Raw genomic sequence first — 16759 nt, forward strand, 5'->3', positions numbered from 1 at the left:
CCGACTCCAAGATCATGCATTGATAATGTAATTTATTAATAAACTATTTCAGAAAAACATTCAAGTTTCATTCATCCTCCAATACTCACTCTATTTTTAAGTCACTTCGATCAAATGTGAAGAATTGATAAAAATACTGATGAAAAAGCTTAATGAAGAATATTTGTAGATGGCGCCACGGACGACTGAACAGTTCCATACTTAAGCCCTATAATGTGGGACCGTTGTTACTGTCCCACACTTGAGCCCTATAGGACTAAGTATGGACCCGTATTCCTTTAAGTAACTCCTTAATCATTCTTTATTTCTTCTCTTTTTTTTCAATAAAGCATTCCATGGCACCATATCAAATTATTAGACTTAGTTTAGTTCAATCGCAAAGAACCCTTAAAATAAAAGCAATAAGTACAGATAAAAAAGTTTTTAGTGTAAACTATAATAATGAAAAGAAATGACTATCAATGATTCTTGCAACCCTGTGAATTCTAATCCTGTGATAAAGTCAATAGACCGGTTTCCAACTAAGGAAGAAAGTGGACACTGTGCTTGATAGTTTATACGTCTAAAAATGACAATAGATTTCTTTAAAAAATCTAGAAACTTCTAAAGTTATATTCGATCATGCAAATTAACAATAATACATTTTGGGCTACATTTGACTGATAACCCTAAAATTTTTAATATAGCAACAATAGGAGTTACAAGGGGACTATTTTGTACTTAATATGGCGACAGCATTATAGGAATTGCATATTTTCAATTCAGATAGAATCGAAGCGACGGTTCATGTACGACTACTTATATTAGTTTTAGTCGATTTATACAATTCACTAAACAATTTGTCAATTTTTTAGACGATTAAGACAAAACTATCACCCAGTGCAGTTAATATGAATTCTTTAGTTGGAAAACGACAAGATTTTACAATAGTTTACTAAAGGTAGGATAGATCTTAAGTTTAAATGTCGAAGTAAACATTTTGAGCTACGGTACATTTCTAGAGAATTAGTTTTTTTTTGTTAATATAAATTATGTACTAATGTATAATTATGTACATTGATCCAAAAATCTTGTAGTGACATGTGCAGGTGTATTTCAAAATCGTATTTGTTTCCTCAAAAGTGTCTGGTAGTACATTTGGCACATATCGTGAAATTGAGCTAAGATGCACCAAGTTAACAATGCAAGCGCAATTTTAGACTTTGTGTTACTCGTAATAAAGTACTTTTTAGTATATTAAGAGTAAGTAAACAATATTATAGTTATCACAATAATCAAAAATTAATACTTGTTCAAGTAAATAATATTAATTGAGGTCTTTCAATGAAATTGTAGATAATATCATTGCCTTAATAAAATAACAAGCGCAGAGTTATCAACTCTTTTGTGACGTGTACTTAGAACTTACTTTGTAAGAAAATAATTAAAATATCTGATTTGCTCTTTTTTGACTGATAGACATTAAGTTTTTCTGCCAATTTATTTCACCGTACATAAAAAGGATGGTATCCCGAACGGTGTTGCCAACATTGCATTATTTTCTACAGAAAAAAGAGAAATTCAGATCGATTGGGCCATAATCTTTGTTCACACAGCAAACAGGATCAAAGATGTCATACAATCTTATATGCCTATGAATTATAAAGCTCTAATAAAAATAGGATAGCAAAGTATACAAAACAGTGTCTTATTTTTATTGAACGTGAAACAAAAATAGTACTTATCATTCTATTGTTACTTAAACAGTTGTGTCATTTAAGTATATTATATAGCTTAAAAGGTATGTTGACTTGTCAATGTCCTGTGATGTTTTGGTGTTAATTCTGCAAACTTTGATCTTTGGTTTCTATAGTTCATGGGCCTTTGTAAGTTTGTAGAAAAATGGACTGTGCTTTGTAGTTTTTCTCGATATTATCTACTCCAAAAAAAAACTTACTTTATGTATTTTTTTGACTATCCATAATCGGCATAGATAGTCAAAAAAATGTTGAACAAAACTTGCGAAAATTTATATTTCAAATCGCAACACAATTAAGCTTTTTGCTAAGAAAACGACCCAGAGTACCTAGTGTGAGTTTTGCAAGTTAATGTTCTCGATGCGCAAATTATCATACAACTTAATTACAGAGCATTAATTTTTGAACTGTTAATTTAGTAAAGCTGTCATCGGTTTATAATCGTACTACAAACGCGTTCACTCACGAAACAGTAGGTAAACGTTGTTATCCAGCAAACTGTGATATTCAAATCATGTGATGGAAAATATTTCAGCCGACTTACAGTTACGTACCGAGAGCATTAATTTGCAAAACTCGGAATCAGCGCTCTGTACTTATATCTGCGCGTATGTTTAGACTTAAAAAGAAACTGTGACCTTTGAGTTTCGGTGTTCCAAGGTCAAGTCAGATAGGAAAGTTATTGAACCTATTTGCAAAAACAGTATTTCTTATTTGCAGTCCATTTCCCGCGGTGTACTTACAAAGAGTCCTGGTCTCGGTGTCAGTAGACCCAGCAGACGGGCACCCACTGCGGCGCCGAGCGCATGCGCAGTAGCGCCGCCTCCAGTTGGGACAGCGTGTCGTCGATGTCGTTGTTCACTATCGTCAGGTCGAAGTAGTGCCCGTACGTACGGCGGAGCTGTTCCGATTCACGGACTAGAACTTCTAGGGAGCCATCGTACTGGAAAGTTAAAGGGGTAATTTAGATATGTTTGAAAATTGTCGCTTCTAAAAATCTATTTAGGAGATTTTTAAATAAGTACGTCTCAGCGAATCATTACGTAAGAATTATTGAGTAGTTGTATCTTAACTCAGGAGTGTAGTATGTATATACCGAAATAAGTATAGTAGGTAAGACAAGAACTAAATAGATTGATCGAAGGATTGTAGTAACTTATTTTTGTTCCAAGATGTTTTAATGATGTCAACCTCTCAAATTAAGCTTCTTATGCACTTTAGCACATTTGAAGCGCAAAATTTGCGCAAAACTTGGCTTATGCGCTAACATTTTGCGCAACCTGTAAAAAGTTCATACTCACATCAGCAACATTATTAAGCGGTGGTGCAGCAATAAACACAACGTATGGCGCGAACTCCGCCGTACGCAATATCTTGAGAGCTTGCGGTTCCACGTCCAATATGGCGATTCGTCGCTCTGAATGTATGCGACGGATTGTTTCCAGTTTTGTGCCGTACATTGCGTCTTCGTGGGTACCTGGGAGTAGGTAATATTATTACCGGAGGAGTTATTAATAAAATATGAGGTTGGAAGAGAGTAAATATTTGTGAAATAATAGAAGAACAAATTATCTGTCATCCCTATATTTGAAAAAGGTACAAAATAGATCTTTAATTCGTTTCTTTACTTTGAACCCAAAGGCTCCGAAACTACTGATCCGCTTTGAAAACATCTTTCACTGTTTGAAGCTACACTATCCCCGGGTCATATAGGCTATATGTTATCCGGGTACGGGAAGTTTCGACGGGATGCGTTTCTGATGTACATATGAGCAATTGTTTTACCATATTCCAAATACTCGTTGGCTGCGATGTCGGCCATCATTTCTTCGTGAGTCACGAAGTAATAGTGTCTGCCATTCTCTTCGTCAGTTCTTGGAGGTCTTGTGGTGTCTGAAAAATAGAATAAGATTTATGAATTTTCAGTTTTTTTAGAAATTCATAAAATCTGTTGAGCTAAGTGGTTGGCCGGCAAACAATTTCATAAAGGAACCCACCCTAATGTTAGGCATTGATCTTTTTATCTTATTTTATTTAACCATTTAAGTATACAGTAAACAGATTATCGTGTGCCCCCATCAAATTCGAAGCTTTGATTGTCCGAAGTTAGCTCCTATACTCTTTGGTTTGATTGGTCAAAGGCTATTCAGAACCTATGAAACCACGTAATCAAGATCCAAATCTGACATAATAAGAGAATGTAACTCACGTGGAATAGGATAAGCATATTGATCAGGATGTCGCGAGATGAGTGTGTTCTTTATGTGTCGCCGACCCACGCCGTGAGCACCCAATAGCACGATGGTTTTTCTTTGGAACGCTGGAAATAAATAAATAGTTTATTAGTAAAATAGTATTACAAAATGCGCAATTTAGAAATTTTTATCCCCAACATCCGCACGGATTGATTGAATATATGGTTAAGCAACGCTTGATGCGATTAAAGTCTTGATAAATTCCTCCGTGTATCGAAGGACACGTTGGTGAATCACGGCTGTCTTTTGAACTTATTTGGGTATCGTTACGGGTAGTCCAGCCATTTTGTTATTGAGCTGCTCGTGTCTGGGTTCAGGAGGTCAGATAGGCATTCACTCCATATAAAAATGCATAATGCATATGCTGCTCAGTAAAGCTCGATGTAGGATATAATGGTTTTAGGTTTTGTTTATAACATGTGTACTTACAAGGTAATTTGACGACTTCTTCGTAAGTAACTACGTCCAGTTGATCGAACACAGCGTTATGTTTCGCTAAATATTTGTCCTTCGACTGTTTCTTCTTGCGTCCAAATATGGAACAGTTCACTGAAACAACATTTCAAAGTAAAATCATTAATTCCTGCAACTTATGACATTCTTGGTATTGCAAATGAAAAATAAAAGCTTTGTTTTTAATTTTTTTTAATTAGATTTTCGATTTTAAAACATGCTCTTTTTACTTTTTATTTTGTGCTTTTTTAGTTATTTTTATATAATTAACAAATAGTTACATGCAATATTTGACAGAACAATTTAAACAGCATTTTTGTGCGTCTTTTCCTAAAAGCATTTATCGTCATCAAAGATGTTTCAAAGCGTTAAAGGATCGTTTTATCTGTATAAAACTTTATAAAACCATAGTACTTCAAAATTGAGAAATAAAGTTATAAATCTTTTAACAGATCTAAATGTCTTGTTGTAAAAAAAAACAATATTTTCGTACTTTGCATAATACGAATTAAAATTCAAAGGAGATGTCATAGGCTAGTTTGACATCATCCCACAAAAGAAATCTAAAGCATACTCTAAATAAAAATACTTATTAAATAGCTACCAGTATCTACTATTACACAGAATCTACAGCTAGATAATACAAACATCACTGAAAGAATAGCTTGCGGCAAGGTAGTAGAAACAAGTCTTATAAAGATCAGCACGTTAATAAAATACAAAACATTGAAAACAGATTTCAGAACATAATACCACGATGTTTTGAATTTAAGACACTTTTATTTTAGGCTTACTTTTCAAAATGACCATTCAAAATCTGTTTTATTATTCTCAATTTATAGCAAAAAGGTGCTCTAATAAGTCACCATCCGTAGCATCAAAAGTATTGATACTATAATAACACAACCATTAAATGACTAATTTAAAGAATACTAAGAATACTAAGTTGAAGAATAATAAATATTATTATTAATTTATTATTATTAGGTAGTTGAAGAATAATATTTATTATTCTTCAACTACCTACTACTACAGAAAAACGAAAACAATCGTAGTTCCATCTGATCCCATAAAACCATTTTCTCCATATTACTGCCAAAATAACGAAATGTAAGTTAAACCTTCAATCTTAAAACGTATGGATACCTGTATTCTCACAACCGTCGGTATGTGACACGCAGCCCTCGGCTCCTAGCCGCACAACATTACAATACGGATCATGCAAACGGAATGGATGGTATAACGCTACACGATTTGGGTACACGCACTGGGCATGTTTTGTCAAAAGTTGTTGAAGACTAGGCATCTAATTTATGAACCATATAAAACAGGACAAAAAATATCAATGAAATTAAATAGGAAGGAAAAACCTAAAATCATATTGTATCATACTCTCAAAGTAAATAAAGATAGCGATTGAAAGTAACGAAGAAATAGATTAAGAATTAGAAAGAAATGACATATATAGCCCCTACGCCAGTAAAGTGACAGAAATCAAATAATTCATAGATATTAACAAAGTAATAAGTAAAACGATATTAAAACCATTTACTGATGCTCCTATCTTTATTAAAATTCATGACTGTATTCGAGATACATTTAAGTTTGGTCATAACTGTTAACTGCTAGCGCCGTAGCTGTAGTAAGTCTTCTAGTTGAGAAACTTAATTGTTCGAGACCAGAGGCTATTTGATAGATAATATCAGTAGTATTAAATGCAACTTTAGAGGCAATAACGGATATTGATTTGCTACCATTGCTTTTGGACATGATAATGTTTAGAAATTCTACGAGGGGAAAACTCTAAAATTGATAGTACATTCTTTTGACAAAACATAGCCCAATAATGACAATATAGTAATATTAAGGTTACACAAACTCCCTTTGTAAGACGGAAAGACATTATAGATATGTTTTGGTTCTCCTAAAGAGACCATTGCTACGAAAGATCGGAATGGGCATTTTGGTAACAAAGGTGGATACATATTCAGGAATACGGATATAATGTCTACTTGTTTGGGATATATTAGCCCAGTTTGGTACCATGCAGTTTGGTATAGGTACACTTTCATTAGCATGGTTAATATACATGGGAGCTTGTATCACTGAAAAAAACGAGAAGAAAAAGCAATTTTACATACCGACTGCTTCGTCCAATGATGAAATTGAAAGCATAACACGAAATTAATGTAAGTTAGGTAGGTAATGATATTAATATAAAGCTACTTATTATTCTGGATTAATGTATAAATCATATGCCATCATCAAAGTTGAAACAAAGAGAAGTATGGCGACAGATGATAACTGTAAAATATTTCAAGTGTTTAACGGTTACTGAAGATACATGTCTTCAAAACGTCAGCCAATTCCATTTAACACGCAATCATTAAACATAATTTCGATTCTGATACCAGTAACCATTTCAAACCAAGAATCTAGTAGATAATCACATGATCACGACATTTATAGAGATGCGACACAAATTCAATGCATCTAAGACAAACATTAGCATAGTGACTTGTATGACGACAATGTTCATAACTTGACCGCGTACATGAAAACTCTAAACACAAAGTTGCATAGACTAAACACAATAAAACATCAAGTGTCATGAGTCATGGAATACTTGTATACGCTGACCATCCAAATGAAAATAAAACAAAAGAAAAACCACGTCTAACATTTAAAGCACCTAAGTTCGTCAGACCTTGGAGTACTTGATGCCTTAACGAGAAAGTTATACGATTTGAGTTCTTGTATCTACTGTACTATTGACGGTATTACCTTGATCGGTGTTCGATCTTTCCGCAGCAGCACAAGCTGCTCGCCACTCCTGCAGTTCAGGGCTCGGTACAAGACCAGCCGAACCTCCCGATGCGTCTTTGCGTGCTTGCCACCAATGAGCGTCATCTTTGCTTATGATCTGTAATGAGCGATTCCATGGTCAAGTATTGATCATAAAGTTTTATCTTCGTCAAAAAGTTCGTCAAAATATTGCGTGTTACCTGCAGAATATCACCAGTGGTAAAAGCGATACCAGCTTGAGCGCACGGAATCAATTCATCTTCTAGTGGGTCATAATCGAATTGCGCTCTCACGAAAATCTGGAAAAAAATTAACAAGTTACAAATACATGCTTCAGCAGCAAAAATGAAATGATTAAACGGCGAATGAATATTGGATAAATGATGTTATAATTATTATGAAAAAGTTTGAAAATGTGATAATGCCACGCATAAATGGATGATCATGATTGATAATTATGATGAAAGGAATGCCAATTCAAGAGCAGATAAAGTATTAATTTGTTGGATTAAAATGCAACCAAATCGAAAGTGCTGGATCAAAAGGGGTGAAAGGATGATGGTAAAGCTGATGACGTGAGATGAGATGAGAGTGGAGCGATGACAAAAGAACAACAAGCGCACAGAAACGGAGGAGATCGCGGGGTCGCGCAGCCATGCCCAGGTGACATACAACAACAGAACATAACACAACATAGAACAGAACACATAAACATATCACAAAGTAGCAACGGGTCTGGTCTCGCTACTTACTAGCACGGGCGAAGGCTTTATCCGGAAAAGCTAGTTAGAACAAAAATACAAAATTTAAATCTCTTCTATTACCAATGTGTTTATGCTCCAAGACAAGCATCTCTTTGTGAAGAATTTGTGTGCGCTTGTCGCCTTATTTTGCTATTTTAGTGAAAAACAAGCGTTAGAGTCACACTACTATCTATCGTGTTAATTGCAAAAACAATATTTATGTATATTTTTAATTTCAATTCAATTCAAACTAGTATTAGCACAAACTGAGCTACATTCTACTGTTTTAAAACCACACTGACAAAAACTCTGGGTGTACTAAAGGATATCGTCAAGTCCTTGTATGCTCACAAAATAGTAGATAAAATGGGTGTTACCTCGCAGGGTGGCGGTGCGGAGCGGTATGAGGGCACTATCTTAAATGTCACCGATCCACGAGCTTCACGCTGTAAAATTTTATTTGAAACCAATAAACACACAACATATTCTTTACATTGACGACATGATATTTTTTAGCCTAAGTTGGACAAAAATCCAAAATAAATAACATGCCATTTGAGTAATTCAGTTTAGTTAACATTTTTGCCTATGTTTAAACTTTCTTTACCAAAATACACAAAAAACAAAAACATTACATATTCTTGTAATTACTCATTGCACATATTGCGTGCCCTCAGCCATTATAAGACTAAGCTCCGAGCCAATATTTTTGACCAAAAGATTAACTAAACTCTCCTAATTACAAAATTCCCCTTTGCACCGTAATTTATCAAAGCACATACCAGCATCCTCTGCAACTGAGCAACCGACTGGTTCGCAACGGGCGTGCCGTTGATCTCTTTGATCTCATCGCCGACGTGCAGGGTCGCCTGTCTGTGTATCATTCCCCCGTGCATGATGCGGGCTACGATGCATCTCCCGTCGTCTGCTAATTTCAGTGTTATCCCCTGCAAATGCGGTTTGATATCGTTAGTGCCTTTGAGGTTCATCAAGTGTTTTAATCGCAAATAATTTTGTCTTAAGTCTAAATAACAGGTCTTAATAGACCTTTATTGAACGTTCTGTGAACTAAGCGTGGTGTTTATGACGTGTACACAAAATTCGAGATCAATAAACTCCAGAAAATATTCAATAACCCTTCGATTTTCTCGTAAATCTAGCACCAACATTGTATCCACAAAAGAAACTGTAAACCAATTTCAACATTGAAAATGTTTGGATTGCTAATTAAAATTTCGCGAAACGGAGATTTTCATTAGCAATATAAGCTGTCACCAAAATGTGTTTATAAGTAATTAAACATAAGAATAATTTTAATGAGCACGTAGATTACACAGACAAAGGAGTAGATTAGTAGATAGACGGTTGAGCGAATTTGGCACTGATTCATTGATCTGCAACGATTAAACTCACGTACCTATCTACACAGCTGAGACGACATTCAGTATTTGCTAACCACGGTAACAGAACAAAGGCCTTTGAGATGAGTGTCAATATTTATATTTCTAAAACCATTCTGTCTCGGTCGTGTTTTTGTTTTAGATTTTAGGATTTTCCTTGGAGAATTCGAAATATTCCAGCTCAGTTTTATCTCGTCTTTGTAGCGACAGTCGTTGTCATTTTTTATTTAAGAAAGCTTGTAGAAATGGTGGTAATTGTGGTATGAGAATTATCTTATTCTGAGACATTGTTTAAATATTTATGAAGCACTCCTTTCTTTAGATCAACTCAATTACTTTATTATAATTTCTTACCATCGGTTCATCAGTATTCTTTTGGAACTGCACGAGGCGGACCCTGGTCACGTTCTCGAATTCTGGTTCGGTGTCGTCCTCATCTTCAGGCGGTGGTGCGGTGGTGCGGCCGTTGACCGGTGGCGGTGACGCCCGTAGAGACTCTTCACCGTACACCTCGCGGGCGACCACATCATGTGCCTGAAGTAGAGCCTGGAAAGAAAATATTGAGTCGAGTAAAATCTTAAGAAATCAAATTTTATCAACACGCACCACCGCTATTTACGTCTATGTACACGACATGTTTTTAAAGCCTTAGGTACACATTCATTAATATTATTAAACTAGCTGATCCCGCGAACTTCGTATCGTTCAAACCTTCCCTGGACCTCTACAAACATTTTAAAACCAAAATCAGCTCAATCGGCCCAGCCTTTCTCGAGTTTTAATCAGACTAACGAACAACAATTCATTTTTATTTATATAGATATAGATAGATTATTCAGAAGTAAAACCTTCACCGAAGTCAATAAACACCAGTAAAGTAAACATTATAGTCTCAATTTTATTTTTGGACTCACGTTCAGCTTTTAACAAAATGTTAAAAGCTCAAATTCAATTCAGCAGCTACACGCTGCATACTGAATGGCAAATTTAAAATGTTCTGCGTTTATGCCTACAGCAAGCCTCTTTCATTTTACGTCCAAGCGATTTTTGGCATACGTCTGTGGCCGGCTGGTAGTTTATCCCCAACAACCGATGCCAATATTGCACCAGTCTCGTAATCCACCAAATGTATCGGTGACCGCAACGAATTTCCCTCAGATATGCAATCGAGAATGATGAACGGCTGTGTGATCGCCGAAAAGCTCTCGATCCGTATTAATTGCTCAATTCCCCGTAAATTTTAGGAAAAACTAACGTATTGCCGACATAAGCTGGAATTTAGAGCCTGATTCGATAGTCAAGTGCTGTAATATTTTCTGTATGTAAAAATATACGTTAATCCAAAGTTTTCTTTGATAAAACAAATATTTTTGTGACAAGGAATTTCTAATTAATTATAAAATATACATTATTATAATTAGTAGGTAAGTAATTCAACATCAAAGTGAAATTCGATGATACGCATTTGTCTTTGACTGCTATAAGGATTTTATTCATCTGAGAATTACAACCATATTGTATGAGCCTACAAATTGTACAGAGGCTTCCTCAACTTATGCTCCACAACTGAACGAACCTTAATTAGTTTTGGTTCAAATTATTATGCCTTTATGATCAAAAGTTGTATGCGTAATTTCTCCAGAATTTTCGGAAATAATAAATTAGAAAGGTGCGAGTTCTGGCTTTCACCTTGAAGTACTTAAGTAATTAAAAGTAAAGTTAAGACCTTTCACGAATTCAGGGTAAGATAAAAAATTGCACCAAGTTTTCTAAAAACCTTTTCATCAGGCAATTTACTTCTTCCATTTGGGAATCGTCTGAATAATTAAAAACAAAATTGTGAATGCAACTGTGGAACAGTGAAGCGAAGTCCCTTTATTCACTGCTACACTAATTCCTATCACAAAAACAGCAGTGCCCATTCGTATGGTAATGCAGAACCGTGCAGCGCGACTATTGTTGTAGGCGAGCTGTTCCGTGAATTCTGTTTATTTGGATAAAACATAGATAAATCCAGCTACGTGCTAATGCGCCGCCACAAATCTGCCTAAGCAAGGCTTATATGAAGATCTCCTATCTGTTCTGCAGTTTAATTATACAATTTTAGTAGTTTGCCGTAAAAGTGATAAATACGTGAGGTTGCACACATTGATAATAGAGCACGTTCTGGTGCTAATGGAGAATTAATGGATTACATGGCAGTAATGGCGATGACAGATTATGAAACAATCGAGGAGATTATTAATGCATTCGGAGGTGATTAAGATGATATTGTAAAAGAAAATAATATGAGGTGTACGATAATGGACTTATTTTCTGATGGAAATAAAAATGAATAAATTCTGAAGTAAACAAAGACACTGTAATGAACTACGGCACATAAGTATAATCACTATAATTTACTTTTAGCGTATAATGCAAACAAATAAAACTTAATCGAACAATACCTGTAATAACGAGGCTCCGAACAAAGTTGTATCAGATTCAGTTTGCTACGACGACAAAGGTATTGTCGATGAAATTATACCATCGAAGTATAATCGTTTTATTTCCTTGCGACAAATCTTTCGATTTTGTCGAATGAATATGCCAGCAATACATGATCCGGCCATATCAATAAATAGCTCTAAAGATACTGATGCAATAAGCGTTGTTAAGCTATTCACTTAAGTGGCAGCAGTCAAGGTAATGGCTTTAACGGTAGGTTTCACAATATAATTAATCTACAGCACTATATTACGACGTATTACCATTCCTAAGCCATATAAGCTGCGGATGTTCGCTTCAAGCATTTCCAATTTGCCGACAACCGCACCACACTGCACGTTCTGTATTCTAGATTTAAGTACTTAGTCAATTTTCGATGTAGATTCCATACTGCATCTTGAACTACTGTATACCATCAAGCCATTAGAGAGTATTGAAAAGCTCGCATACAAACCAGATAGCAAAGTGGGTTTGATATTGTATTCATTTGACCTGCCTGCGAACAGCGTTGTATACTATTCCTATTTTGCGATGCGATGACCCAATATTTTTATTCGAACTTGAGATTAATGTCATGCTTCAGTGAGCTCAGCCAGAGCCAATATCGAGTTTCCAATACAAATGACGATATGATAGCCACTTAAAATGTACTTCTCTTGATCGAAGCTGCGGAGGAAGAAATACTCATAATACACCAGTTCCTTTTTTCGTGATAACCTTTTAAGAAGCCCTTAAATATGAATATCATGATTCCATCTTAAACTGCTGATCAAAACTCTAGAATGGGGTTAAAAAATAACCCATTCCAAAGCTACAAAGTACCTTTACCGTCATGACCCGTTTGAATCAAATACAAAATTAAAGTATTCCCCAATAAAGGTTTCCGTGCTCCAAAATTGCTACAGGTTTGCGTGTCAATTTATCGACAATCAGACTTTAATTCAATCACATGCTGCAGCTCAGGTGCGCGTTTGACAGTACTCAGCGCGTATGTTAATTCGAGCATCACGGCCACATAGGTAGCTATGTAGCCGCTGGCATCACTTTGTCAAGGCACTGGATAGCAATATAATACTGACTTAGAATTGTTGCCTGTTGAGACAAAGTCGAAACTAAATGTATTACGATCACGTTTCTGAGTGTTATTGGATTGTGTACCATATATTTTGAAGATTGCTTACTGAAACAATATAAGCGATAACCTATAGATCATACTCACTCAAATTGGCGTATGGTTTTGAGAGCTCATTAATTGCCTCTTCTAAATAACCCTCATGTCCTCCTCCGTAGGTTAAATAATAACATTATTCATTTCATTGTTAGCCTCAAATTAAGGAGATATAACGTTTTTATCAAATAAATAAAAGAAAATAATGTTAACGCTTACACGTTTACGTCAGTTGAAGAAATCTTCAAGTATAATCTAATAGCGTTCGTACTGAACGCTTGCAGCTTGAGATTTCTATTTAATTTCATCCCTCCGACGGACTTGATTCTTGAAAGGCTTGGTGGAATACGAGAACTTGTACGAAACAAATCAAGAAGCAGAGAAACTTGATTAACTTATTTTCTGGCATTTTCACATTCAAGTAACTTCTAACAGGGCGACAGATGTAGCCTAAAACAGAGATGTATGAATGGTAGGAAAAGTATATCTACCCATTTCTGACTTGTTTATTCACGCTCAATGATATCTTTAGGGCTCGGGGTGCATTCACTTTAAGTAAATGTCCACACGACGATTTAATATAAAAAACACCACCACACCAAAAATTGTCATTGGTTTTTATGAAAATATGAACTCGTCGTCAACAAAGCCAGTGTCCTTGTAATTTAATTTTCAGACTGATTAATTACTCATGTATAATTAGTAATTAAAATCAAATAGCGCGTTGCCTCGTTATGTAATTGACGGGACGACATGGAATCAAACTTGATGCTGATTTTCAGTTTATCCTTCATAGCTTTTATAATTGATTTTTGCATACATAAGAAATGTACTTTAGAATATATTGAACGTTGTGATCCGATCCTTTCATGTAAGCAGCTGGTAGATTATCTTGGACAGTCTCTTTGTTACAAAGTGTAATATTCTAAGAACACCCAAAAAAAATCTCAAAAGAATAAACAAAGAGAGATCCTTTCGAAAATAATTTTATAAATAGCATTTATCATTAACATAATCTTCTATCAAAAAGAAGAAATGAAATCAACAGAACAAACGTAGTCGAAGAAAGAATTTGTAAAGTTAAACACAAAACAGAATATCCCAGTATGAAATCCGTTCTGCTTAAAATAAAACAGATTAAATGACAAAAACAACCGGCATTATAAATCGAAGTCAATAACTCAAAGGAAATATTTCAGAAAGGAAAGAAGGAAAATGTAACAGTACGTAAGAAAAATAAACTCTATACTGTAATGATCTAAGATGGGATTCAGGATGTAGCAACGGATATTGAACTTTTTTAAATATTAAAGAAATGGCAAAGGAAATGTATTTTATAATGCTGCAGCACCGTGGACACTTAATATTTTATTCTGCGTAAGTAAAGGGAAATCATTCCAAGAAGACATAATTAGAAAGACCTTTTTGACTGTTATTTTTAAGAACATTAAAAGCTTTACACGTTGATTGCCTTCGTTTAGTCACTGTCCTTATTTCATGACAAATGATGCTAAATTTTTGTTTTTGAATATTTTTAGTGTCATCATTGCGTACTTATTGATTTGCTTTTCGATGTCTTACTTATCGATAAAGCTGCTCTTTGCACGTACCAATCTGTACCTGAGGAACTGTAAATCCTATGTTCCCAAGATAAGCCGAGGATTACCCAGTCTTGGAGAAAACTTTTACCTGTCACTACACAAACGACATCTTGGACGATTCCCACTAAAACATTAGCGATAAATAACTTGGGAACGTCTCACCCTGCGGTTTTGGGACATCTGATCCTCTTACAGATACGCACTTTATTGTTTTATGTGCCACTTAGATTTAGGTACGGGTCGCTTGAAATCAATTGTAGAATGAAGCAATTTCTGAAGTAGCTAGTGGGATCTTTTATTTTAGCTCAAAGGCTAAGAAATCAATTACGTTGATTGGACTAGGTTTACACAAGAGCCTCGCACAATGAACGTTGATATTTCTCACACAAATTCACTAAACATGATGAGATTAGGTGTATTCGCCTACAATAAATATGTGATGCTACCATTCATATGTGTGCTTTATTTATGAGGAATTATGAGGAACCTTGGAACAATACGTATTGTTTGTTGTATAATGTTATACGTGCGTTCACTATTATATCCTAAAGGTACACGACTATGAGCATTGCGCAAAAACAATGGACCTTCGGTGTTGGGGGATAGCTATTAATAATTACAATGTTATCGACCTACGAAATGAATGGTTCAATTTATTTAGGATTACGACCTATCCTATTATGTCGATATTTGTCGTTTACCACATGATATAGTAAAGTCAGTTATAATGAAGCAAGTAAAAATTGTCGAGGTTTAAGCTGGAAATACAAATGGCACACAAACTTTGTCCGGATAAAACAATAAATAAAGTCAGCGTTGTTACGGTAAACAATAAATCCTTTTGATATTACAGTTGAGTCTCGCCCGATGCAGTCGGTCGGTATGACAGTCGGTGACAGCGTAATACCGCTCCGTGAGCTGCCGCGGTACAGCCAACTGCTAACAAGTCAGATGTTAATAAACTTCAGCAAAGACTAGGATCAAAAAAGCAATGTAAATGTTTGGACGTGGTGGATGAAAAATTGCTGCGTGGTCGCTATAGCGTTTTCCAGCACACGTGCATTAAATTTATAGTTGTAGGACCAAAGGAATGAAATATAAGCGCAAACCATGTATAATTTTGTCGTTTATCAGGAACTTGACAAACTTTTTACCAGAATAGTTAGTGTTCTGGCTCACGAGATATTTTTTGTAAACCTAGAAATGCGAGCTATTTCAGTTTGTAGAAGAGGAATGTGAACAACGGAAAATAGAGAAAGCAAATAGTTTTACTAAACGTGACCTGTAATAAAACAAGTTTATAAAACTGTGTAATATGTTTCCATTTCAGTAAGATCTGGTTGATCACGCACGAATAACAAATGAAGTTGTTTTGAGCATTGGAATAAAAACAAAGGGATAAAGGGAATATCTATAAACATTACTAAGCCAGGTTCATTCGCCATGAAAACAATGCGGCCATAAATTTCAGTTAGACAGCTTAGTTGGTCAATTCTGCCGATGTATCGGCTAAAACACTGGAAATTTACGGTAATGATGTAACAAAAGCAATTTTGTGTCATCAGCCTATTCAATATTCGTGAACTGGACCACGGGGAATTGAAATAGCCTATTCCGATAAGCTACTTAGATGTTCGAAGTTAAATGTGAAAAAATAATGAGGTCTGATTTCGGTTGCGAGATCGCAATCGAGAAGGTTCGATATTTCTGCCTTCCTATACCTATTGCTTGTTATGAAAGATTTCATGAAATATTTTGAACAAATTTCTATTCTATTATTTTAAGCCAAAAAATGCATAGTAAACAACAGATGTCACAAAATTCAGCAATAAAAAATACTTCTCCGCCGTATATCAATGCAAAGTGCCATTTACGTAGCGTGGGTGGCACACTAAATTTCCCTGTGCAAGGACGCGATTTATTTTTTATGTCTTAATACTGTCATGTATTCGTGTCTGCGAAAAGGGTTCCTACAATGTATTCTGAAAGTAAGCGTTTATTAATTGATCTAAGAATAATAGAACTGAGATCATACGTTTAAAAAAGTTCTGAGGGCAATAATCTCCAAGATTTCAAGATTTTTGCTACTGGATAAAAAACTCTAAGTTGTT

The 16759-nt window shown here is 35.2% G+C and overlaps 1 protein-coding gene across 5 annotated transcripts in view; it reads right to left on the reverse strand.

The window, feature by feature from the left end:
- Positions 1-990: 990 nt before the first annotated feature.
- The window catches only part of LOC124634547 (peripheral plasma membrane protein CASK), a 232416-nt gene continuing 216647 nt past the window's right edge, over positions 991-16759 (reverse strand). For 2 of the 5 annotated variants that reach the window (XM_047170163.1, XM_047170160.1), the window contains 13 exons: positions 9747-9938; positions 8775-8939; positions 8370-8438; positions 8002-8031; positions 7450-7548; positions 7229-7367; positions 6586-6588; positions 5591-5635; positions 4421-4540; positions 3946-4056; positions 3522-3629; positions 3038-3213; positions 991-2679 (listed from right to left, as the gene is read on the reverse strand). In XM_047170163.1, coding sequence (XP_047026119.1) covers positions 2500-2679; positions 3038-3213; positions 3522-3629; positions 3946-4056; positions 4421-4540; positions 5591-5635; positions 6586-6588; positions 7229-7367; positions 7450-7548; positions 8002-8031; positions 8370-8438; positions 8775-8939; positions 9747-9938 — 1437 coding nt within the window. In that variant the 3' untranslated portion in view covers positions 991-2499. The remainder of the gene's footprint in view (positions 2680-3037; positions 3214-3521; positions 3630-3945; positions 4057-4420; positions 4541-5590; positions 5636-6585; positions 6589-7228; positions 7368-7449; positions 7549-8001; positions 8032-8369; positions 8439-8774; positions 8940-9746; positions 9939-16759) is intronic. The other 3 variants (XM_047170161.1, XM_047170162.1, XM_047170164.1) reach the window with 3 other exon arrangements.

This window comes from Helicoverpa zea, chromosome 11 (genome assembly GCF_022581195.2).
Source record: "Helicoverpa zea isolate HzStark_Cry1AcR chromosome 11, ilHelZeax1.1, whole genome shotgun sequence".
NCBI lineage: Eukaryota > Metazoa > Arthropoda > Insecta > Lepidoptera > Noctuidae > Helicoverpa > Helicoverpa zea.